General features: G+C 43.5%; 2 protein-coding genes across 6 annotated transcripts in view; one reads left to right on the top strand and one right to left on the bottom strand.

Moving 5' to 3' along the window:
• LOC110470697 (MARVEL domain-containing protein 3) overlaps positions 1-24,441 on the top strand; it is a 35,332-nt gene extending 10,891 nt beyond the window's left edge. For all 4 annotated transcript variants that reach the window (XM_085571238.1, XM_085571208.1, XM_085571230.1 and 1 more), the window contains one exon: positions 10,236-24,441. In XM_085571238.1, coding sequence (XP_085427364.1) covers positions 10,236-10,936 — 701 coding nt within the window. In that variant the 3' untranslated portion in view covers positions 10,937-24,441. The remainder of the gene's footprint in view (positions 1-10,235) is intronic.
• PHLPP1 (PH domain and leucine rich repeat protein phosphatase 1) overlaps positions 23,578-26,891 on the bottom strand; it is a 135,709-nt gene continuing 132,395 nt past the window's right edge. For both annotated transcript variants that reach the window (XM_021530550.3, XM_085571158.1), the window contains exon 17: positions 23,578-25,652. In XM_021530550.3, coding sequence (XP_021386225.3) covers positions 24,525-25,652 — 1,128 coding nt within the window. In that variant the 3' untranslated portion in view covers positions 23,578-24,524. The remainder of the gene's footprint in view (positions 25,653-26,891) is intronic.

Raw genomic sequence — 26,891 nt, 5'->3', positions numbered from 1 at the left:
AATGCTTCCTACCTGTTGTGTGGTGTTTGACTATCAGTGAACACGGAGCTGACGTCTTCAAAGAACACTACCTGAAATGGGAATGTTTGGCTTAGAAACCATCTGTGTGCTCTGTCCACAGGGGCATCAGTGTTTGTGGGTTTTTCTGTACAACCATGAGGTGGAGTTGCTTATTGAACACTGATTTAATTAATTTCTCATTCAAAGCTTGAGCTCTTAGCAGCCTACCAATTTTACTGTTGGCAAGCATGAAGAAATTCCTATGTTTATTATTATTAAAGCAGACTTCACCATCTCAGTTTTCAATCTTTTCAGTTGATTAGTCTGTGCATCTACCATAGTATTTTGGTATGTAGTTTTGAGCAGAATATGCTTGGAACCTCCGCTTACAGGTTTTTGGGCCATATTGCAGAGCAGACCCAGGGTGCACAAACTATATTTTCTTTGGATAAAATGAAATGAAAGGGTGAGCTGTAACTACTAGCAGGCACTCTGTCCTCTGGACCAAATTAGAGCCAAAATGAAGTACTTCTCTCTCCCCAGAAAATGCCTGTCCTGTAGCCCTGTGTCTTCAATTTCACCTAACTCTGCAAATCCCTTATTACTCCCTTGACTCTGGTTGCCTGAAAACTGGCTGTTTCCTTTTTATAATCCTTTAACCACTGCTAACCAGTAAAATGATCATTTATCTTACAGGAGCTTGTGTCATTTAAGAGCACTACCTTGCTTCATATATCTGTTGATTCTTTTAAGTGACTTCCCCATAACAAACTCTTGGCTATTCCCTGCCATGCTGTCTTTATGTCTAGTTTCTATATGTTAGGTAATTTTACATAGGAAAGCTATACTTGTGGGCCCGCAGATTACAGATCAAAAAGCAGTAGAAACAGAAGTGTGCTACCTTCTGTCTCTACACTAGTGAAGGAGATTTGAGGGAACAGTTTATAGACTGGTGTCAAACTGCCTAGATGCACTATATAATTTTTGGGAATTTGAAATAAATTATTCTTGGTAAAGGCAAACCTTTCATTAACTAAGGACCTGCTGCTTGCAATAGCCATTTTTTACCATTTACACACAATATATTACACATGCCATGTAAAGCAGCACATGTTGAAAACAAGTGTTTTTTGGCCTCAGGATTCTCAAGGCTGAAATTCTGTCAGAAGGAAGCATTCAATTTGCTTTTCACAGTGCAGGTAAAATTTTTGTAGTTCTCTCTTCTATGTAGAAAACCTAAATTAGTAATAATTTTGCCTTTCAAATAACCCCCCTAGATATATTTAAAATAAACCAGATTCAATGCTTTTGTTTAGCAGATAGAACGAGAAAAGTGTTCAAGGCTGGCTGCCATCCTTCACCTCAGTGGGAGGAAAATCTGAGTTGAACCCAAGAGTGAATTGCTGATCATAAATTGGTCACAGATATTTGGTCACTTGACCTTCAAAACTTTTAATTTTCTTTTTATTATGTATATTGGTGTGAAAGAGGTGGAGCAATGCAATTCTTGCATAATGCCTCCTGTAGTTTTGCTTAAATAGTGAAGGTAAACTTAAGTTTCTGCAATCATTGGTCAGTATATGACTCAGAAAATTATTAGTGCTTTTGCCTTCTGTAGAATTGCTCATGATTCCTGAGCAAATAATCTTTTTTTTTTTTTAATTTTTCTACCCATTTGGCCTTTAAGGGAGACAACACTGAAAAGGTTATGAAACAGTTTGTGAGGGAGCAAGTATAATTGAATCGCTGTTCTTTGCTGCTATGAATACAGCTTTGCTCCTTGAATAGTGTTAGATTTCTTAAGCATATTGTAGGCAGTTCCAAACAATCATGGCTTTAGCCTACATTCTAACATCCACAATTGTTAAAACCTTCAGACCAATCTCCTCTCATAAAAGACAGCATTACGGTTTGTAACAACACGAAAAGTCTCCAATTTCAAGCGTAGCCAGGAGGAAATATCAAACTGAATTTATTTGGAGGAGGAAGTAGAATTAGGGAGTAACAATGACTTTCTCCAGGATACATTCATGCTCTAAAAAGCCAGCATTAATTTGAATGTAAACATCTGTAAGCTTTTGTTTTTACAAAACACAGTCATATTTTCCCCCTATATCTATGCATGCTGGGAAATACTCCTGGAGTAGAAAAAAAACACTGAGATGAAAAGTTAGCCAAGACACAGAGTTCATACTAATAGAAACTTGCTTTGAGTTCTGCCATTGTTCTCAGCCATAATGCTGCTGTTGTTTCTTTGCTGTGTTATGTTGTGATACTGTTCCTCTTGGAGTCAGACATGGGAGCAGGAGGGAAAATACATTTTGCAGAGGACCTGTATCCATTTCAGTGCTGCAGAGATGCTGGGGGAGAACAGCGGTCTGCAAGAGGCACTGGACTGAAGTAAAAAAAATCTCCTGTAGCTTCAGGTATGCACATTCAAAAACACTGAAGGGTAATCAAATGTGCATAGTGCATACAAGCATTCAACAAGTACATTCAGCAGCACGTTGCATCTTTTTGGCAGTGCAGGACGCCTGCATTCTGTGGGGGCACCCAACAGGATTAGATGAGAAACTGTTGTGTTTTGTCACATTTTGCCCCCACAGTGTGCCGTGCTTAGTTCTTTTAGATTGTGCCCAAAGCTGCTGTACACTGTTCCTGTGGCAGTTAATTTCCATGTATTTCTGCCAAAGAAGGGAGCACTAGGTTCCCTATAGTCTCATTGTAATTAGACAGCTTCCCCTTCTATCTGTTACAAACTATATTTTAACTATAGTGTGACTAACATTGCTAAACATTGCAATCAAGTTTTTTAATCTTGTAATTGTGAAGACAGATGATATTAATAATGGGAATTGGATGGAGCTATGCAGATTAAAATAATCCCAGTTATTCTAAATGCTTAATTAAAGTAGCAGAGTAACAAGATAGAGCAGCAGAGCTGCAGGTAACCTTCCTTCCTATTCTGATGTTAAAGTATTTCATTTGGAGCTCAGTCCTCTTTACTGTGAAATACAAACAGCCTTGAGCAGTTGGCTCTATAAAAACACTCAGGGGAGCCACACTACTTGCAGATGCCAAATCCTACCTTTAGCAAACTGTTGCCTTGCCAACACACGGGACTTCACTCTGCCCACGTTTTCATATTAAATTATTTTCATCCACCTTTTTGGCATTGTGCTAACACATACACAATTGTTTTTAGAGAAGGGAGAACTGTAATAAGACTCACTGAAGTTGGCAGGGGAAGATACTGGCAAAGTTGCAGTTAGCTGTGTGTTGGACTCCAGTCCATGTTTCTCATACTGGCAAATCTTAGTTAGGTTTGCACACTGCCATTACAGAAGAAGAGTTACACCATCTTTCTTTTAAGATAACCAGGTTTGTCTTCCCTACATCTGACCCAAATTAAGGGAACAAAGCGAAACTCTTCTCTTTTAAAAGTGTCTCTCAAAGCCAATTGATACAGCAGACAGATTATCTATTCAATGTAGCTCTATTTCTTGAGCAAGTGATCCTAGCTCTCTTAAAGGAGAAAAATCCACCCAGACAGGAATGTTGTTCACCAAGTGTGACAACGTACAATTAGTAAAGTGAATGAGAAGCTCGAGTTCACAGGTGTCTCCAACCTGATCCACCTTTAGCCACACTATGATTACTTAAAAAGCAGTAACACCCCAATCTTTGTACTTTCTAAAGGTAGCCCAGTTTCAGTTCAAACAGAGGGAGTGGCCATGGAAAGTTGGCTTACGGAACAACAGCGTTTCATTGTTTCCTGAACTCCTTTTAAAAAAAAACCTGAGAGCTGGTTTCAATACCAAGACACTTGTTTACTACTTGAAAGAACTATTGGTACATTAAGAAAAAGAGGATAAAAAAGGCCATTTCCTGAAATGTAGAATGCAAGGCGACCATACAGAGACCTACCAGTGCTACAAATAGAATACAGCTTTTTATAGTTGTTGTATTTAAGCAGTACTGTTAAATGCTACAGTTTAATGCAAGGTCTTTTGTTTCCCACCCTCTCCAAAATTAGGAAAGATGACTCATGCTCAATTAGCAAGAGAGAAATCAAGAACATTCTGGAAGTGAGACTTTAAAGAACTACTGGGTACAAGTAAACCATGGCTGTTTTTCCCAGACAAGGGCTGGGTTCTATTGAAACTGTCTTACAGTGGTGGGAAAACATGGGGATAGACGATGATGCAGTAATCCTACAATTTAAATCCACCCTTTCCTGTGAAAATTGGACAGCACTTTTTAGAGGATGGGAAGTTATTAAGCAGAAAGAATAGAGCAGGTGGGATAGTTGTTCTTTAAGTGAGGAGGATACACAGGAAAAACAGGATAATACATTTGGATCTGAGCACTCTGTGAATGCAAGACTTCTCTGAGTCATTAAAACCAAGGCTGGTCATCCTTTGAGATTTCCTAACAGAGTGATTATCTTGACTAAAGAGACACAGCTTATTAAAAGGTAATAATAAAGTTGTTGTTTTTTTTTTTTTTTCCTAGAGAACATAAATAATTTAATTTTCCCAGTTTTAAACTATTTTTTCAGTGATTTCCAGTAAGATGGATATCTCAAATGAGCATAAGTGTGTTGGGCACATCCGTGCAATTTAAATGCAGTTGGCTCTGAGTATGTGCATCTCTTGGGTCCTCTGAAAAGCCAAGATTTTGTTGGTGTTACATTGCCTAATTCTTGTGTTTTAGGGTTGGGTTGTATTTTTTTTCCTGCCTCTGATTTTAGCATGACTAAGTGAAAGCTAAATCCCAACACTGGCTGAAGAACACAGAGACCTGCAAAAATAATAGTGGTGTGGGGGCTTGGGGGGCATTTCTTTATTTATGAAAAAGCTGTGTATTGCCCTTATTCTGCTTTAGTGGAGCTGGTTGAATTCTTGTTCCTGGTTTCAGTTAGATCTTCCTCTCTACATAAAGGGAATAATACTGTTAGAAAGGTATTAAAACATCTTTGCATGCAGATTTTATATTTTTGATCTCTTGCAACTATTGTCTTCATTACTTTTACCTTGTTCAGTTCTCCTCCTCTGTTTGGTTTCTCCCCATTTCTGTTATATTTTGTCACCTTCCAAAAGCAGAGTCAAACCCTGCTTTACCTTGAAATTTTTTTCCCTTCTCCTTATCTTTTTCCTCTTGTTACCGACTAAGTTTAGCAGAGAGGTGACCAAAGCTGCATTGAGCTGTGCCTTCAGTCTCTGGAGAATGTCAAACCTGCACTGGCAAGAAATGTTCTCCATTAGAGATCCTTTTCAGGACTGACTGCTGCTTTTATAAGTCACTATGTATGTTCAAAATACTTGTCTTCTCCTTTTCGATGGGTAAAAAAAAATATAGGAAAGATTACCTCTGAAAAGCAGAAAGCTACCCAAATGGGGGTGGGAGATAAGAAACAAAAAACAATTGCAGTGAAAAAGGCTTTGAGAAAGACTTTTCTTGTGTGTTGTAGCTTCTAAGTTCTCTTTTCCCTTCTCCTGGAGTGACCCCTAATGGGATGTGACATGGCTGGTGACACACATGACCTGTGTGTCACCAGCCCTGCCACTGGGATCCAGGTATCCAAGGGTGGCAGCCACATACCCCCAGGGTTGCCCCTGGGTCCTGCTGGTCCCAGTGGTACGTGGTTTGCAAAGGAAGCAGAGGGAGAAGGCAAGCCAAAATGGAGAGTGGTAGGCATAGAATATTCTGGAAGTATGCAGTGGTGTTCACTGAAGAGGAAGGACTGATGCAAAAAGAGACAGAAGGAGGAGTCCTTGTGCATTCAGCAGAGGAAGAAGGTGACTCCTGTCCCAGATACAGTGGACGGAGACACTATGAAAGCCTTTTCCATTAGTATGGCCCTCATGGGATCAGGGGAGTTCAGTTGAAAGAGCCAGAACTGTCTGTCCTGCAAATTCATTTATGGCAGCTGCAGAAACAAAGGAACAAACAGGAATTGACCATTCTGCTTTATGCACACATGTATCCACACACCAGGGCCCCTGCACCTGAACATCAGAGCTGTCCTGCCACAGTGCCTGGGGGGACATTCCTCTTTAGGGCTTCTGACACGAGACTTGAGTGCACAGCTGAGTTTCTGGGTACCACACATTCAGCCACAGTGGGTCTTATGAGACAGAGCACGTGGATTTAACAGCTCGCCTCATCTGAGAAGGAGTTTCTGGTCCTTTTCTGGTCCTGGCTGTTACTGCCCTTGCCAAATTGATGCCAACATAATTGCTCATCAGATCTGCTATGAGTCACCTCAAGATGCTAAAGTTGCAGAACAAAACCAGCAGCACAAAAGAAAAGAGTTTAATAGTTTCCTGGTATTTTAATTTATTTGAACAACTCTTAGAGGTAAGGGAGAAAAGTAGTGACTGCCCAGCCAAGGGTGGGAGCTGTTAAAGTCAGCTGCCTGTGTGTGTGTACCCTTAACCAGCCTACCTGTCAGCTTTGCTGGATGGACAAGCCTACCATTTGACAGAAGATAAAACCATTGTTCAGTGAGTTGGTGCCATGGAAATATCCCAGCAAGGAAAAGAAAGGGAAAGAAAAAGTGAACAGTACATAAATAGTGTAAATTGGAAGGCTGTAATATTGTATATAACAGGAAGTGTACTCCCAGCAAAAGACGACTGCATTCAAGCAAAACTAACAAGTAGGATACATTGAAGTTACTATCCACTGTAGATTCAGATTTTATGGAACAAATGAAATAATTCTCTGGAAATCTCTGGCAACACCCACTTCTAGATTGCAGCCATTATCCTCACCTTCAGTGCTGAAAAGCAGTGCAGGAAAGAAACACAGGAAATGAAATAGCAATGCAGGAGCCCTGACAGGACTCCTGTAATTTACTCAGTAAGGGAGGGTTAGTTCCTAAAGCCAGCTGTTGACTGTGCTGATTTTAATACAAATGAGTAACATTTTAGGTAAATCCAAAGATGTTGAACCTAAGAAAGGAATAAAATAACTAAACCAATAGAATTCTGAGCTGTTTAGACCTTTGGTTATTTTACACTTAGAATCTTGCAATGCATTCATTGTTGCATGGGATTAGGGAATTACTGTAGAGATAAGCAACTTCCCTGTAGGAGGACCTTTTGGTTTCTGCAGGTATAACTCCAAGGTGACATGGCTAACTGGCCTGTGACAGCAGAAATGGCAGCACAGACTCGGAAGCGTGGCTTGTAACTCAATCCTTTCCACCAGGAGCACACTGCTTGACACAGGTCACTGCTAGGATGTGTGTGACCATAACTTGGCAGAGCTAAGATTCAAAACTTACCTATGCTTTTATTCCTTACTTCTGAAATCTGTCTCTACCCTGTTTATAGTAGTAGGATTTTGTATCAGCTCGTAACTATCACAGATTAAAGCTGCAAAAGGGTTTTGGGGTTCCTGGGTTGGAACACATGTCAAGGCTTAGTATTTCCATCAAAGCCAGGTCTTAGGCATTTCCCCTAATTGTCTGCTACGTTCATAAACCTAGCTGGCTGTCATTATAAACCTGTAATTCATTCTACATACTGCTTATAATTTTAAAATTGTCTTTAATGCAGAAGGCTTTGTTCTTGCACTTCCTTTTAAAAAATCCAAGTTAATCCAAATGATACAAGTGATTGGTGAAGTAGCTGCTGCTGAACCTCTCTCCATTGTTTAGTCACTCTAATCAATTCTGCAACAGGCATGTGTCACAACTGTGCAGGTACATACAAAAAACCTGTCCAACCTGAAAGCCCTGTCTAAGGAAATTTTTCAGGCATGCCTTTAAAGCATCTACTGCTGTGGTTAAAAAAAGTACAGTAGATCTACACTGATCACATTTGTCATCTCATTATCAGTCAGCTCAGCAAAGTTAAGAGGTGGCATACAGAATGTGTGTGAGCACATAGAAAGTTTTGGAGCAGCATCATTGAGGATTGGGGTCAGTTATAAATGTGGGGAGGTTAGCAGCAGGCAGTGACTACTTTGAGAACAGAAAATTGCCTTTTCCAAAGCTCAGCAAGGTGATATAGAGGAAAAGTTGATGCTAGGAAGGTCAGGGGGCCTCAGTACACACAGATGAAAAGGAAATTCTGAAGTCAGCAGCTGACTGATCATGAATTCCCAACTACCAAGTAGCCAAACATACTTAAAATTTATGTTTCCCTTAATCAAATGGTCTTTCCTCCATGTAGACTTGTAAGAACTGTTTCCTGCTTGAGCATCTATTAAATCAACAGTCAGCCTTTAAAAGGGGAAGTGCCCTTCTGCATCCAACACTGTCACACTGTCTAAGGACCCTGGGGATCTACATTGACTCCCAGTATTTGCAATGTATAATGTACAACTCAACTGAGCAGCCAAAAAAATAACCCACCTGATTGAGTTCCAGTTAATGTTCTGCACAGCTACTATTCTTTCAAAATACTATAACAGTCCTAGTAAAGTGATGACTCTTTACCTATTAAAAATGATGAGTCTTTTGGCTGCATTATTTGAATTTGATACAAGTTCCAAATCCTAACTCCAGGGCCAAAAATTAAATTTCTCTCTACGTTTAGCTCCACAAATACCTCCTTTGAAGTATTTGAAGCCTCCTGAAGAGATTTGGTAACTAGCGCAGTTATTGCCCTGCTTCACAGAAATGGTTGTGCAGAAGGGTCAAAGAAAAGGCACGCTGTCATGCAGAAATCAGTATCGCCTCTGAAGAACACATACATAGAACTGCTCACTTGGTTCCTCTTGAACAAGGGGAACAATTTTGTCTGCTCTAACACTACCTTCCTATGCAGAGAAAGTGGCAGCAGGAAAGGACTCACTAACTTAGCCCTCTGTAGACAGAATAAGAAGGGGCAGAATGGGAATATCTGATAATCCTTCATTGTGTCTGTCACTAGCTTTCTTTGGTTAGAAGCATCTGGCAGCACAAGAGAGGAATTTGTTTAATTCCCTTGTGTTCCTGCTTCAGCCCTTCCTTTTCAAGCCCATACAGCCTTGACAACAACTGAGCCATTGCTCAAGAGGGAAATGCCATGTGGATCAGTGCTAGCAGCATAAAATGAAAGTCTATGTGCAAATCACAGATCCAGCCCCAGTTTAAAGACAAATATAGGACCACTGTGTCAAGCATCTTACATTTTTGGCTGTCAGACAGCAATGGAATAATAAGATTTACAATTCTGTAATTAACTTCAGAACTCTGGAGCAACACGCCTGACACGCTAAGGGTTTTCATTTCCCCAATAGGCAACTCTAGCTGTGCTATGCTGCAAACATCCGTCATGTTTACCAATCTTAGTCTGACCCCTAGTGAGCTGTCACAGAATAATCAGATTTATCAAACATAAGGCAGCTTCCTGAGAGGCAGCTACCATAAAAACAAAGTAAATTCTCCCCTTTTCGGTTCTGGGTGTTGTTTGTACTGTTTCCCTTAAAAATACTTGGTTACTATTACTAGTAGCATAACATAACAAAAAGTGAAGAGTCAACTCAGAAGTTTAAGGCTGTCTTCTGAAAGTCAGGATGTGAAAGAGTGCATATGACCTAGTATCAAATTCACTTAATTTATTTCTGCATACAAGGTGGGTTTTGCATCCTTTCCCTCCTTTTTTGTTTTTTTTTGTTTTTTTTTTTTTTTGGGCAATCAGAAACTCCTTCTTCAGAGTTACAAGGGATTTTTGTTGCTGAAGGAAATAAAGTGCAAGTTGCATCTGGTTAGATAGTAAATTTAAATTAACAAATACCTTCACAGAAAAAAAAAAAAAAGTTGCAAGTTAAAGTAGTAAATGTGTTTTGGAGGACTGAAATAACTTGCACAATTTTTCAAGCTCTTAGAAGCTTCTAGGTTTTTGTCAGCTTCAACCTCAGCATTTTGTTCATACTGGATATTTCTTGCTCAGTGTGTTTATGCCAAGTAGTTACAGGCCAAAATATAATCAGTGTGCGCTTGCCTTGGCAGTAACACAAGCACTGTAAAATTTTTATGGATTTTTTTCACTGCATGAAGATCCATCTATCAAGCACACTGACAAATTAAAAAAAGTAATTTGCCCAGCCTCCAAAATGTACCCACGAGAGTTCAGGATTCTCTTTTTTTTTTTTTCCAAGTGTTTTTCTGTAGCTGTAGCCAAGAGGAGTATCTCAGTATTAGTACTCTCTATCTATGATTTTGGTGTATTTCTGTCACCCACAGTTTGCACAAGATGTGGTTTTGACACCTATTCCCATCTTTCTGCTCCTTCCAGGCATTTTGAAGTTTGTGGAAATCATGGTCAACCTCCTGGTGCTGATTTGTGTGGGCGCTTCCCAAGCCTCCGTTGCAGGCTTCACGTCCCTTGGAAGCTTTGGATCCTTTAACCTGAATTCAGCCTACAGCCCCTTTGAGGGCACAGAGCTGCAGGAGGTGAGGGAGCTGGACATGCAGTTCACCCAGATGAGAGCCCCTTGCGTGTACAGCGGAGTGGCCTTCAGCTTAACAGTGGCCACGCTCACCCTCGTCTTCCTCGTCGTGGGGGCAAAGCCCATCCAGCAGCTCCGGACAGGGCTCCTGGTAGGCGAATGTGCCTTCAGCCTGCTGGCTGGCCTGGCGTACCTGGCGGCCGTGGGGCTGTACCTGCACTTGGTCAGGCAGGTGAACGCCACCGAGGTGTGCAGGAGGCGCGAGCGGCTCTACGCGCGCCGCGGCTACACCTCCATGAACTGCGACGTCCAGGGCGGCGACGCGGCCGTCGGCCTCTTCGGGGTCGTCGCTTCCTGCCTGTATTTTGCCAGCTTTGTGCTCTGCATCCTTGCTATCCGCACCGTGCGGGCCTTCCGGAGCCACGCAGCCAAGGCTCAGCACAGCCCCAAGGGCAGCGCTAGAGACAGAAGTGTCAGAAACCACCACGCCGTGCACAGGCCCTCTGAAAGCTCCCACAACGTCCAGGCTCTCGCCACGTTAGTGTGAAATCAGCTCTGGGACTGGGCCAGAGAGCTGAAGATTCAGCAAAAGATGGACACTTGCAAACAGGCAGCCAGCCCACACTGTATTTTCCTTCAAGTGCTGAAGCGTGTATTGAATCACTGGTTATAACCATACTTCTACATCATGTAATAAAATCGACATTGAGTGACTGTTTTAACAAGGATTTTTGCACCGATCTCTCAAGCTGGACTCCTGCATTTAAAATGTGTTTCATTGTAATGTTTTCATCCTGCAAAGAGCAAATCCAAAGAGCAGTGGGCTTTTAACAGGTTACAACTGCGTTGCTGCCAAAATGACAAAGGGAATTGAATACACAGCTAGGATGGGCAAATTTCACCAGATCCTGTGTCTGTTGTGTGCCCTGTTCCTTTATCAACTACAGTGCTTCCAAAGCAAAGAACACCCGAGTGCTTCTCTGAATCCTGTCCGAAGTTACACTTGTAACCTGGGCTAGTGAAGCGTTTTTTTGCCTGGGCTAGTGAAGCGTCTTAGCTTTTGAGTCACGGGGGTTTACACATGCCGATCATGTGCTCCCTGAGGAATGCCGCTGGGGGAACTAGCTGCAATGTCAAAGGCAGCATTCAGGGTCCTTACCCAGTTTCCTACTACATTTTTCCATCTCACTGAGCACAGATCAGAACCTAAGAGGCATCACTGTGGCCAGTTATCAGCTTAGTAAAGATACCATTTGCTTCTGTAAGCATCTACACAAAGTTTGGCTTGATGACTCCACGGCCAGTGGTGGGTAGAACCTGAATCGGGAACATGGGAACATGCTGCCTGTCTTGGGAATGCTGTAACAATGACAAAATGTACATATCTAAACAGGCAAAGCATGAGTGAACAGCAGTAATTGTATGCCCCAGGGTTGAGAAAATAAATTTAAGAGAACATCCTTTAAGAGTCCTTTGTTTGAGTTAGATGAAATAGATCGCTGATCTTCAAAGATGAGGAAAAAGAAAAGGCTGTTCTTCAAGTGCATAAGATTTGTCAGCTTGAGAGGAGGGAAAGCTCTGGCCATTTTCATTCTTTTCAGTTTTGTCTGGCTCACAGTCATTGCCCAGATGAGGCTTTTTTGAACCACAGTAGAGCTTATTTACTGTGTACTTCATACATACACATATGTATACACACACATTTAAAGGATTGTGTTTGAGGCCAAACAAGAAAACATTATGATTCTGATTGGAAGTGATTAGGAGCCTTTATATAAGTACTATTTATATAATTCCTTAAACATATCTTTAACACTTTGAACACCAACGAGTTCCATTATTATGCTTATGGAGAGGCAGGAATAGAGTTTTTCCAAACTTGCTATGACTCACAGTCATCACAGAGTTAGGAAATTAGGACTTTGATTTCTAGCTCTTTGCCAAAGCCCAGACCTTCTCTGGTATGCTGCATAGTCTGTTCCAGGGATGTCTGGCATGCAGCTAAAGCTGCAGCTGACCACTTGTTGGGCATCTCTGCCTGCACTCCTGTGCTACCTTGCACAGTTTGAAAGCAGATTTAGTTACACAATGACATACTGTTATTAACTTATACAAACAACAAAAAAACTGCATGTTGTATTGTTTTTATGTTTCTGTAACTGTTCTGTAATAGTTTACCCCTTCACCCCCCATTTTCTCCCAATGGTTCTACCCCGAGTTTTCCCTCAATGTCAATCTTCCTAAAACTGCTTAGGCATTCCCCTGTCCCCTCCCTGGTACATTGTCCATCACTTGGCTCTCCATCCCACTCATCCAGAATCTTCTACCCCAGGCATCGAGTGATTGGGTGAGGGCCAGGGGTCCCTCCGTTAAGTTTCCCCTATTGGTTTTGTATCCGTCTATCCCTCCACCTTCCACTCCCCCAAATCCCTCCATTGGTTAATGGGCGTCCCCTTCCCCTTGTTACCACCCCAGTATTTAAGATGTTGAGAGAGTCTGGAGAGGGCTCTTGGCTGTTGGATTCTCTGGAGTTGAGAGCTTCTCCTCGGAGCCTGGATTAAACCTAAAACTGTTTCCCCAGCCTTGAGTCAGCCCCTTTATTACCTCCTTGGACACCACCTCTCCTCCAAATGAGGCAGACAGCACAGCGCTCTGCCTTAGCCACTCCCCGACTCTCCTCGAGATCCAGGGGAGTGACCCCCGCAGCTGACCCTCCCCCTGCCAGGCAGGTGAAGCCAGGGGGCTTCAGGGTGGCATGGCAGCAGCAGCACCTTGAAATGTCAAATCCAAAAGCTTAGAAAATGTTGCAAGTAAGAGTTCATAAATTTAAATCAGTCCTTAAATACATGTACAATATGAATTATAATCTCAGGGCTTCTTATTCTGTCCCATTCATTTTTGGATGCTTGTTTGGCATTGCTGTGTAAAAGCAATAATCTTCTTGGGAGCATATTTTTTTTTTTTCTTTTTGCTTATCTCTTTATTTACTGTGTCTGTGGTAAAGGCCTCACTTGCTGGAAGGTATTTCAGTCTTTGGAAGATGGTGCACAGAGCTCCACTGTGGACTGTTGCTGTAGTGTTCCTCTCTTGGACACCTGGGTCCCTCACAGTCCAAACATTTTGGGTCCCTTTCCTGTTAGCAGGAGCAATTTTAATGTGTTTTACATGGAGAGTCAAAAAGTAGGTGCTGAATACAGATTAGTCACAGTCACCTTCTTTCAGCTCCTCACCCAGTTGCTTCCCTCCACTCGTCATCTCCACTAGTTTCTAACTTTTACAGCCTCAGCTTTATTCCTTATATCAAAAGGATATAAAGAATAAAGCTCTTTTACCAAAATGGTTCCCCCTTGTCCTGTCACAACATAATCTCTCTCCACATTTTTCAGCTCTCTTTTATATATTGAAAGACAAAAGGGTCTTCCCAGAGCCTTCTTTTCTTCAGGCTGAACAACCCCAGCTCTCTCAGTCTGTCTTGATAGCCAGCCCTCTGATCATTGTCCTGGCCCTCCTGTGGACTCATCCCAAAAGGTCCATGTCCTTTCTGTGCTGGTGACCCCTAAGAGGATGCAGCAGTGTGGATGGGGTCTCACCAGAGCAGAGCCAAGGGACAGAATGCCCCCCTTCACCCTGCTGGCCATGCTGCTTTTGATGCAGCCCAGGATATGATTTGCTTTCTGGGCTGGAAGAATACACTGCCAGTTCAAATCCATTTTTTATTCCCCCTGTCCTTCTCCACAGGGCTGCTCTCGATCCCTTCAGCACCCAGTCTGTACTGATCCTGCTGATTGTCCCAACTCAAATGCAGGACCTCACCCTTGGCCTTGTGTGAACTTTGTGAGGTTCACATTGGCCCGCTCCTTAGGCCTGGAGACCCTGGCAGGTGGCTGTGGATGGCATCCCTTACCTCAAGCATTCCAGCTGTCAGCTTGGTGTCATCAACAAACATGCCGAGGTCCTGAAACACTGCAAGCAAAGGGACCCCAGAGAAAGCCACGGCCCAGTGAATGACAGTTTCCTGAAAGTTTTGTGTCTTGAATTTGTCTCCTTCCTTGACACTGTGAAGAAAGATTATTAGGAAACAATTGTGAAGAGGTAATAAATAGTGCTGTTTCCTCCATTCACCGTCACAGAAGGAAGTGGAGGAGAGGAGAAAATCCCAGAAATACTTCTCAGAGGACTAAGGCAGGAAAGAAGCAGCTTTCCTACCTGTTTGGGTGAAGGACAAGCCAAATGCCATCAGAACAATCCAAACCACCCTGCTTTCCAACTATAAAATCATACTTAAAGTCCTCTAGAAGTCACGAAAATCTCGACTGTGTGAGCCAGGAAGGTGTAATACAAGAGCAGAAATTTTCTAGCAAACACACATGACTAAGGCCGCAACAGGCTGTCTCCAGCTGCCATTGCAGGTGGTCCTTCTTCCAGGGCAGATTAGCCTTCCCCCTTTCTGCTGGAGATGCTGTGCCTGACCATTACCTCTGAGCAGCGACTGCCAGTTAGTATGGGACAGTAATGCACATTTGGACCAGTAAACAAAGGCAGGGCAAATGGCTCCTGTCAGCCCTGCCATTCCTTTGAGCCTTTTCCTGCTGCTTTCCCTGTGCATACACGTGTCTGCATTGCCTGCATGCAGCCTTCAAGGTCAGCACTGAAAACAAGCTCAGCTGTTTCTCTGACACAGCCCCTGACAGCCTAATTCACCTGCAGCCAAAGGATGCACACAGCCATCACCCTCAGTCCCACTTTGGTAAGGGCAATCCTCAGGCTATATCCAGCTTGCCCTCTGTGACCACCACAGCTACTCACCTGCTGTGAAGGAAATAGGGATAGCAAAGGCCAAACCTGCCCTTCTCCAAAAGGCTGTCCTGGGGGTAAACAGCACACAATCTCTCAACCTCAAAGCCTTGGGTACAGCAAGTTCTGAGACACCAAGCCTTTTCTGAACCTTCACAAAGAGGATTTAAATGGCCACCATCCCTGGAGATGTGAGGAAATGGATGGATGCAGGTTGCAGGGTGAACTGGAGCTGCCTGGCAGGAGGAAAGCCCCACTGCAGATGACAGGTCACTAGTGAAAGGAGCTGGGCTGAGTAGCTCATTCATCTCAGAGTTAGCTGTGAGACTCCTGGCCAGCCCCTTTGGATTTAAACTATCAATTTGCTTCAGTGTAAGCAAACAGCTTTAGTCAGTCAGAGAGAAAAGCCTCCAGCTGAGACCCCAGCATTAGCTACCCACAGAGGGACCCCCTCCCCACAGAATATTCGCAGAGAAAAATAATCTGTCTTTACAAAAGTGTCTCTATGCCCTAATCTTGAGGAGGAAACAAAGGGCATAAGATATTTACACTGAGAAGGATAGAAAGATAGAAAAAAAGAAAGTAGAGAGGAGGAAGGAGGGGAGGGAATCCTCTCCCCTGATCCTGCATCCTAACACTGAGTATACTGCCATGGAAATTTCATCATGCTGGGCTGTGCACCTTTGAGTACCCACTTTCCTAGAGGTGTCCTTCATTCAAACAAATTGAGAAAATAGATCAGTCTGGGGTAAATCTTGTCCAAAAGAGAGCAAATCAACATCCAAGGACACAGGTCTCTTGTTTCAGTGTGAAAGGCAAAACTGGGGGAGGGGGGAGTGGAGGACAAAAAGGAGAGAGGATGTTTACTCTTCCAAATAAGCTTAACATAACCTTTACATTTCCCAAATAACTCATGTATCTGGAACTGGAAATCTGGTGCTGCTAGAAGGTCTGCTTGTATTAGGGCATTGCCATCCTGCTGCAGAGAAGCTGTAAGAGGAAAGGACCTTTGTTCCCATCCACAGAAAGGAAATTCTCAGGTAAGCAGAAACAAGAAGCTCTCCCCATTTTCTTAATGACAAAAGATAATTAAAAGAAAACATTCCCAAACTATAATACATTTTATACCAATTTAAGCTCTCTCCATGAGCTCTCCAGAGAAGAGTTTCAGTGTATCCAATGCAACTAGGAATACTAACCGGTTGTGCAACAGCAGACACTGAATTCAAGGCTTAGCATTAAGAAAAGTCTGGATCTCAGTTTACATGGGAAACTGCTTTAAATTGATGAGAATATATACAGGGATTAGAGCACTAAAGAACAGTTTGAATTGAATTTTCCTTTCATAATCCATGTATTTTACTCTTAGTGCAGACTTGGGTTCATTAAAGTTACTCTTGTGGTAATTTTCCACCACAACTTACATTCACCATAGAGTAAAGCAAAGCTAAGATGCACATCAGGCCTTCAGTAGCTCAAATCTCTCAATCACAATTGCGAAACTTGGACGCCTCTTTTTCTTTTTTAAGACTCAGGTAAATTACTGAAGGGCACTATGAGTGCAGTATTTGTGACAGCTGTGACATTCATCGTTATTCTTCTCCTTCAAATCATTCATCTCCCAGGAGTGGTGGCGCTCAGGGTATTGCAGCAGCTTAACGCCAACACAGCATAAAAACTGTCACAGATGCTCAACATCACCTGTCATAAATAAAAATTAGACCCCTCATAAGGTCTACCAGTTGTCAAGGCATTTGATGTAATTGGTTCAGGCGTGTGACAGTGCAAAAAAGGCAAGTCACAGGATGCCCTTCATTACTACAAATGGTCTAGTGATTTCCAGGGATGCCTTTCACACACAGAGCTGCACCTGCTACTGCACTCCCCAAAACTCTCAGGCCTTGTTTTGCTTGAACAAAGGGGCTCAAGTCTGAGAAATGCCTGCATGTGTTTTACAGGTAGTTTTTCAGAAGGTTGTAGAAAGGCTCGTAAGACAGATGCACACAGGTGCAAATAGGGTGTTTTCCTTGCTTCAGAGTGCAAAAATAATTCCCCAACAAGATGGCACCATCACAGAATCATTAAGATTGGAAAAAGCCTTCTAAGATTATCAAGTCCAGCTGTTAACCCAGCACTGCTGTGTTCACCACTAAACCATGTCCTCAAGCATCCACAACCACATCTTTTGAACATTTCCAGGGATGGTGATGCCACCACTTCCCTGGGCAGTCTGTTTCAATGCCTGAACACATTTCAATGCCCGAAGAAATTTTTTTAAAGCTTCCTCGGTTCAACCCGAGGCCATTACGTCTCATTTTGTTACTTAGGAGGAGAGGCCGACCCTCACCTGGCTACACCCTCCTTTCATGCAGTTGTAGAGAGTGGTAACATCTCCCGAGCCTCCTTTTCTCCTGAACTACCTAAACAAAGCAGCTCCCTCGGCTGCTGCTAGTCACACTTGTGGTACAGACCTTCACCAGCTCCACTGCCTTCCTCTGGACATGCTTCAGCACTTGTGCAACTTAAAGGGGATTCAGATTTTTAGACTGAATCAGCTCTGACAGTGAAGATTTGGCAGTTTATTGGTCCAAATAAGACATGCTGGGATCAAACTCTCATTGCACATAATTTGCTAAGACTACGTGAGATCTTGCTAAGGCCTTGTTTTACCTGGCAGCGTTGCAGGTGCTCTCCTGAGCAGTAGCAGATGTGGCTTCCCTGGCTGCTTCAGCCCTCACATCCTTGTTCGGACTCACAGCAAATGTGTTAGAAACACTCAGGAGGCTTCCGAGAGCCCTCCGTCTGTGCGAAGCAGACGCCTGCTCTGTCTGTGTTGCTGCCTTCCTTGGTGAAGAAAGGCTTTTCCGAGCCTCTGGTGCTCCTGCACGGCTCGCACGATGGGTGGGAGCAGAGGTGCGGGATCGCCGCCGCCACGGGGAAGGCGCAGCAGCGCCGGTCCTGTCCGCGGCAACACGAGGGGGAGCCCTCGCAGCTCCCAGATAACACGGACAGCAGGAATACGCCTCTCCCCGCCCCAAATATAAACGCTCAGCTAGCTCCTCGTCGGAAAAAAACCAAAACAAAACAGGAGGCCTGAAAGCCATCTCTGATCATCTTCACAAGGACACTGCTCCTGGTTCAAACAAGTGCAAGCCACAGACCACTGGGAGTGGGGAGGGTCTCTTGCTATGGATCCCCCTTCCTAGACATTCCTATTTCTGATGGTGCAGGATGGTCTGGGGACATCCTTTCCCATGTTCTTATCTCCAAAGCATTCAAAAAATGCCAGGGAACGACTCTGTTGATATCTGAGCTGATACTGAACAGCAAAGCAACAAATTCAGAAAAAATGTGGTCAAATTTTGCCCAACAGAAATGAGAAAGCAGAAAAATCTCTTTACTCATTGTTAAATGAAACTACCTGGCAAAGCTTGCTTTCAGAGAGATTTGCTCCTTTCAGGGGGACAGCTTTGGCCACTTTAAAAAGATACAACAATTTTTGCTCTTTTTTGCCACCCAATTTTAAAGACATTTGAGCAGAGCACTTCACTATGTATTCTATGCACTATTCTATGCACTGGATGTCACTATATATTCTGTAATTTCAGGACGAAGGTAAGTACTAACTGCAAGGGCACCTACTGGAAGATTTTTTTTTCCCCCACAAAATGCTGGTGTCTCTCTCCTTAAGAGGAATTAAAATGAAAAAGCATCTTACAAGTCACAGACTTCTGCTACACCAGTCTTTCTTCATAGTTCTGCATCCCAATTTCCTTTAAAGCATTCAACAGCATACATTTAATTAGCAAAACAATCCCATCTGTTCCACGAGTCAATACTGACAACTTTATGGTTAAAACACATTTATTTCTCTTGGTGCAGCTGTGCTGAATCTAACAAGGGGAGAAGAGCCTGCTGTGCTCAGAGCATTGTGTCTGGTGCCCAGGCTCTTGTCACAAGGGCTGCTGGCACGGGAGCTCCTGAAGGCCTCCAGAGTCCCATCCCTGCCCACTGATGGCCCCTTGGACACCCCTAAGTTACCTACATGCTCTAAACACAAACCTCCAGAGACAATTCTATAGAACCATTGGTAAAAGATCCCTTTTCTGTCTGTTTCCTTGATTTTAATGAGGCACACAGAAGAACAAGCTCCAACAAAACCACCAAATGCACCAGAGGCTGTGATGAGCAGCAGGACATTGGAGCTGAGACCCTAATGGGCAACAGGGCAAGAGCCAGCTGAACTCCATCCAACAGCAGGAACTACTTCCCCAGCCTTGGGACTGCATACTTCATCCTCTCCCCCAAAGCCAGACGTGCAGGAATCCACACTCTGATTGTAAATCAGGCACCCTCAATCCCTTACAGCAGAAAGCCTCGGGATCACCGACTCCTGGCTTTCCCTATGAGGGAGCAGACCAGTCCTGCCTGTCCCAGGTCTCTGTCACACTGCACTTATTATGCAACAGCTTCCTCATGCCGTCACGTTTCTGATGAACTCTTGCAGTTTAAGTGTCTCTCTTTAGCTTATAATATTAAAAAAATATGGAAAAGATGAGATAGTGTCTGCCTTGTTCAGATCCTGTCTCAGTCTCAACCTAGAGGGCAAGCTTAGCTCATGGCATGAGATAAAAGGTAGGACGAGGTATCCAAGTCAACCGTAGGTGAATCCAAACTTGTCAGCCGGAGAAAGGATGAGCTAAAGGATGAACTGTTGACCTCAACAGGAATGGAAATACAAATAAAACAGTCTGGATAAAAGCAGGGACCAAGCATTTAAACCAGGGACTTGAAGCAAACAAGGAACATTTTCCACACTGATGTCCTAGATAAGTGGTATACCGACTGTGCCCTGGGGCTGCAGTTAGTCTGTCTAATATCTGGGGGGTTTCCACCCTCACCTTTTGATTGAAATGGCTGCGAGGAGTTACTTGCTCTCAGGCAGGAGACAAATTTTAACTTTCAGCCTTCCACAGAAGCAGGAGTCTTCTTAGGCTTGTTAAGCATTCAAATACTTACAGCATCAGTCTGAGGCACAGCAAAATGCAAGCAACCAAGAGGAAACAGATTGGTTCACGTAGTATGCCATGAAACCCTCAGTGCAAGCACACAAGTAACAGATCTGTAAGACAAAGCAACTACTGCAACAATAGCAGGCATTAGCCCCAGACAAGTCAAGGGAACTAACAAAACAGGGCAGTAAAGCAGGTTAACAGAGAACAGTAAACATTTAACAGACACCAAGACTGTCCTGGTTCCAGCTGAGCCCTAAAGATATTTTTACCATCTTCTGGTCATGTAGCTCGCCCCTGCAGCCAAAGCTCTGAGGGACCTGACCCAACAGCACTGCTGAGAACTGTCTGGCTTGAGTGCCTTCTCCTCTTCGAAAAAGCACACCTCTCCACTAAGGGGCCGGCAGTGTCCAGGGAAATCAGGCAGATCAAGCTGAAGTTGCTATTCTGTTCACTCCTTTGAATCCTACTGCTCTGCTTAAATTGATTCAAAGCCCTCCTGCCCTCCAGACCAGCAACACCCTTCACAGGGTTATCCCAACCAACCCACTCAAGCACATATTTGCAAGCCCAGACCTGCAAGGCTGCACCCAAGAGGCACCATCCATGACTAGTGCAGGGATGCAGAAATTACTTTCAGAGCCAAGTGTGACATTTCATTAACACCCAGCACTTCCAAAGTAGCAAAGTTATGCTTAAGAAGTAAATATGTACAATTTGCTGGAAAATTACATGCATGAGCTGTAAACAAACATGAAGGCTGGTAATGAAGCCGAGCTTTCTACAAAGAGATTACTTGAAGCAAGACTTAAGGGGCACTATAGTAGCAACACATTCTGTAGCCATGAGAGACACAACCCACATGGATGCAGCGGCACACTCCAAGGCCAGTAAGCCATGCCAGTACGGCGATGCCACCATGGTGGTTGCCATCATGGAAATGGTGGTGCCACACACTGAATGCACAGGCAGGATGCCAACAGGCTATTCTGACACAACAAAATGTGTTACATTAGAAGAAGAAAAAAGCTTTTATGCCTTTTAAGAAAAGGCTCACATTTACAAGCACAGAAGTCACTCAGTTACTTCTCAATATTACCACAACTTTGTGTTTAAAATTATGTTCCAGGAAATAATGTAAATATGTTCATTTCTCTGAAATCAGCCATCTACCTCCTCTTATTTATACATTTTTGCTTGTCTCAGATACAACTATCAGCAAATTGCAAAGGACATGCAAGGTTTGATTATAAAAGTAATGGGGTTTTACATTTTTCATGGCTGAAAGGCTTCTTTTTAGCTCCCAACCATCATCCCCGCTACAGCTGTCAAGTTCTGCAAATAAATCCACATCTCTTTGAGTCAGATAGTCCAGTAGGTCAAAACTGTGCAAAATACACTGTGAGCATAATCCAAAAATCATGTGCAGATTAGTGCATGTAGATGCAATCGGTGACCTTAGCTTCATCCCTCATGAGGTGAGAACACACTAACCCCCCATTTTGTGAAAGAGAATTGTAACATCCAGAAAAAATCATGAGTTGCAAACACTGTACGTTGTTTTTCAAGTCCCAGTTTAAAGCCAGGACAAAATACCTTTTACCCCTGTTTAAAACTAAATGCTATTTACAAACATGCAGCAAGCCATCCAACCTAGCAATCTAGCCCAATACGTGACACAAAGCCCAGCAGAGGGATGAAGTCACCCCTATGAATGCATCAAACCTTCACATTATGACTTGCTAAGACAGGCTACTATCACAGCCATCTTTTTCAAAGCAGAGCAAATAATCCAAAGGTACAATTCCTCCACCAAAATCCTGTCACTCTGCTGCCACAGAAGCCATGACCCCAGGATGCTGTTAACTTTACAGAAGGCACTAGGCTAAAAGGGGCAGCCTTCAGTGGGCTGTCAGTTTTTACCATCTACTTTTCAAAGGGCGTAAGTAGGGAAACCAGTGTTGGCTGTAGGGAGTGAATGCCACAGGGCCTGGCAAGTTCTTGGGAGTCTGTTCTTCAAATGGAGAGAAGGGAAAGTCCTTACAGAGCCTATGTGCATACCCTTCTATTCACATGAGAGAAGGGGAGTATCAGTCGCCAGCACTGAGCCAAAGTTTAGCTCACGTGAAATGGTTCCCCTTCCACTCTTGCTCTGCCCTCTGCTCCTCTCTCTGAATTACCCCATGTACAGCACAGCAGACACCTGAGCCCAGAGACAGCGACAGCAAGGTTATTCCTCCACCAGCAACAGGAAAATAAAGGTAGTGTCCTTGCTAGTTATCACCCTCAGCCTCAAGCAGCATTGGAACAGAAGGAAAAAAAAAAAACCAACAAAACGTTTTCCAAAGACAATGAATCAATTCAGCAAAATCTGAAATATACAAACTGTTTACCAAAGAACACCTGAGAGTTACTGACCAATAAACCATAAACCCTGTTTGTTTAAATACATTATTTAATGAGTTTTCTTTAAGAAAGGGATATTTTGAAGCTCAAATTACAATGAAATACAATTTTCTAGATCTACAGTACACAGTGCTATAAACATTTATCAAACCAGGTATTTTAGTGTTTTGCTCCTCTGCTGTTATTGTTATTAAGGAAAAGTAACTAAAAATCTTCTGTTAACAGCAATCCTGTTCTAACTTGGCTATTTCAGCCTAGAACAGAATAAGGACAACAGCCTGTCACCACAGTCCTCTTCCCAATACAAGCCAAATGCCAAGAAGGAACAAGACACTGTCATGACTGCACATTACTTCAGCTTTTAAAGAGTGAGAAGTACAATGGAGCAGTTGGCTGAGAGCAATACTGAGAAAAGACATTTCTTCTTTCCCACAGGAATGACAAAAAGATGCCCCTTTGCTATCAAAGTCTGATTGCCATCAAATTCGTGTTCCTGCAGCACATTGGAGCAAATTTACATAGGTAGTTTTAAATTCATTTTTCTGCTTTCTCCTCATATTTTCTCTCTTCTCTCAGTATCCACAGCTTTCCTTCTACCTTTCATTGTCTCTTCATAATTTCTATCTTCAGTCATTCAGTCCCAGTGGGACAGAGCCAGAGCACACCGCTCTCCTCTTCAGTCTTCTGGCATTGTCAATACTGTGGCAAAGGGCAAATCAATAGTGCTGCATTAGTACCAAGAAGGAAAAAAATGGAAGAGGTCAATTCCTCAGAGAGTTGGTTTGTATCTTTTAAAGGCCACTTTACACAACCTTTGAATTCTGAAAGTACAAGTGAGCTTCTGCAGTTAGTGTAAAAATGTGATCAAGCTGAAAAAGTTTCAACACTTCTTGGTTAACTGAGCAGCATACTGAGGAACCACAGCAAGCTGCTGTTTGAGAGCTGTTGCTCAGCTAGTCAGACATAAAAGCAGACATCAGGTGTAAATTTCGTATTTATTATAACAAAAAATTATGACATGTTCATTTGTGCATTCGGCTTTAATATAACTCTTGGTATGTAAATGTTCTACAGCAAATGAGCTCTATACAATCATGCTGGTTGTGGCAGCAGTAAGGAACACAAACAAAATGTGTCTGTAAAAGTAAGGAAAGAAAGAGACCGGAGGAAAAAGTGAGTTTCTTTGAACAGTCTACACCACCTGGGCTCTAGCTAACTTGTACACAGCCACACAGTCCATTACGTTTAATGACCATGGCCCAAAGAGTCACTTAAGAAAAAAGGTCAGTTTTTCAGGTTGTGTCCTTAATGCCAAGGCTACAAAACATGTAAGCATCACTATACAACACTGAGCTATTTACAGGAATTTCCCAATCAACTGTTCTCTCAGAGAAAATTAGTGAATCTCAGTGACTTAAGTCACCTGAAAGAGTAAAGCAACTCCTAGGAGTTAGTCTCCATATTCTACAAATGTCTATCATTTTCAAGACCAAAAAAAGCCTTTTCTCTCAAAGAAATACAGTATTACAATATTACTTAAATCATTTAGCACTGGCTACTGCCCTGCTTTTCAAACAAAACAAACAAGCCATTTTAAAAAATATTACATCATCATCTGTTTCTCAGCAATATATTAAACCTTTTTATTTTTTTATTATTTTTTGTTTTGTTTTCCTGTTTTTACACTTGATATGTTAAGGGAGGGTTAACTATTTTAAACTTTACCAGTCAAGCGTCTCTAGAAGAAAGTCAATGAATATTAAACCTAACAAACTGAAAAGCTGCAGTTATCTGTAGTGGCAGGATAAGGAAAAGGATAAAGGAAAAGGATAAGGAAAACCCCTGCTGTATTGCAAGCCCACTGGGTCTCACAGTCAAGTCTCCTTTTTTGTTAGTTTATTTTTGAGCAGTAAATAGAGTGGGTCATAGTGGTGTGTCATAATAGTCTGCCAGGTGGTCCATCGGATACTGCTTCTGCTGTTGCTGCTGCTGCTGCTGTTGTTGTTGTTCCTGGTGCTGCTTCATAATCTCCTTGACTTCTTCTTCGAGCTCTGGTGGGATGATGAACTGGTCATCGGGATCAGGTTGTGCTGGAGCAGCAAAGTAGCCCCCGGTTTTTCTGAGTGGCGCATCTGTTGCAACTTCAATTAAGTTATGGCTCCTCTCGTGTGGTGCCACAGAGCCGTTGCCCCGCCGGCGCCCTATTGTGCCTGTGGCAGAATATTCAGCTTTCCTGGGAAGGCCGGGCTCATCTTCATTGGCACTGATGACGATCCCTTCATCACTGGCTTCCACTGGCACTTGGAGAAGCTGTTTCTCCTTCGCTCGGCTGCAGTGGATGTCCACCTCCACCTCCACGCGGCTGCCGTTGGTGAAGACCCCCTCGATGGGCTCCTCGTCGTCGCTGTCAAGGCCGTTGTCGGAGAAGGCGCTGGAGAAGGTGGCGCTGGAGAGCTGCCGCTGGAAAGAGTTGGACAGGCAGACGGGGTGCAGCATGCAGCGCTGCTCTCCCGGGTACGCCGGGCTGCTCTCGTTCATGGTCACCTGGGGAGGCTCGTCTGAGGCTGTGGACCCCACCTCGCTGCTCATTTCCGAGGTGGAGATCTCGCTGCTGATTTCGGAAGCCATGCCGCTGCTCGAAGATGGCATCCCGAGCGCGTCTGCGGGCCTGTCCTTGATGACCACGTTGACAGACTGGGGGAAGATGCCGGGGCTGGGGGGCGGGACCCCATTGAGCTCACAGCAGCAGAAACTGTCCTCCGTCACGTTGAGCTGAACCACGACAGCGCTGATGCTGTCGTTGCAGCCGTAACTCTGGGCCAAAGTGCAAAGCTTCTTGGCGGCTGCCAGCGCATCAGGCACGTTTCTGACGGCCTCAACTGCTTCATCCATGGAGAGGCTGTCCCACAGCCCCTTGCTCCCCAAAATGAAGAACTCATCTTGTGGAGTTAAGGTGATGGACTGGACGTGAGGACGCGGCACAACACTTGGGTGAAGGAAGGTGTACCCCAAGATTCTTGTTGAATCTGTCACACCATTCACTTTGCCATCCTGAAATGAGAAAGGACAGGAAATTGGCAACAAGATAGACAAGGATATACAGTACCTGCCTCTCCTTGTATTCGACTGATGGCTGTTTTTGCAGTGCCCCCAACACTGCCATTCACAGACAAGGAGAGTGACAAGCAAAGTGACCTGAAAGGAGGTGACAGAGCTGGGATTAGAGCACAGCAAGGGCTGGTTTGCAATTCTGTGCTGCGCCTCCTACACCCAACTGATTTGTCATCAGCACCACCTATGCACAGACCAACAAAGCAGAAGGCTGCAACAAAGAGCCATCTATTCTGCTCCTGCAGCTGCAACAGCCAACTGGACAAATCTTTTACCAGTGAGTCAGACTTATCCCTCCTCCACCCACGTATCTGGCTTTAGACAGAGCAAAGCAACACACGTTTGATATATGGGCAGCTCATTCGGTTACAAGTCTTCTCTTGCAGCTGTAACAATTGTAGGTTTCATCTTGGCTCATCACTTTATAAAGGTTCATTTTAAAAAACCCTTTAAATTTAGCATGCAAGTCAAATGTAGCGGAGAGCAAGTCTGCATTTCTCAGTCAGCTGAGTTGTAGTGAAATGTTTTACACGCCCCAATTACTTACTACATTTCCACTTAGATATGACATTTGCAAAGGGAGGAGGAGTAGTATCTGAAGGGATAACATCAGTAAAAATGGACGCATTTGAGAAAAGAATCCTATGCACGTCCAAATCCCAGAATCCTGCCCTGGTTAGAATCCAAGCTGCCAGAATAAGCAGAGCAAGTGTCTGAAGCAGCAAGTCTGGCTATCTGTCAGCCTGCTGGGGATAGCTGCACCCTGTTAATTGCGTATTCAAGAAGAATAGCAAAGGTGAGGATTTACACCTTTTGGGTCCAGCTAATAATTGAAGGCATTATTATAAAGCAGATAACCACAAAAAAGTGAACCAAGACTAAAAAAGCTTCCTCTTTAAAATCACTCAGAAAAAAAAAAACCCGCATGTCGGCTTGTTAACTTTCCCATTAGAAGGCTGACAGCAGTGATAAGCCATCAGTGTACATGAAATCAGTGAGTCATCTGAAGATTCAGCCTAGAAATTTCCCCTTTCCTCTACAGAGCCACAGAATGAGCATGCCTTCCTGATGCACACTATGTTGGAGTAATTCCCTTTCAATTTGTCACATTTGAGATGCCAGCCCTCACCTTTCCCAGGCAAGATCAACAGGCACACAACTTACTCCACACACACATGC

The sequence above is a fragment of the Lonchura striata genome, chromosome 2 (genome assembly GCF_050655825.1).
Source record: "Lonchura striata isolate lonStrDom1 chromosome 2, ASM5065582v1, whole genome shotgun sequence".
In the NCBI taxonomy this organism is placed as follows: Eukaryota; Metazoa; Chordata; class Aves; order Passeriformes; family Estrildidae; genus Lonchura; species Lonchura striata.
Note: the sequence above shows the minus strand (reverse complement) of the source record. Positions and strands in the feature narration are given on the sequence as shown.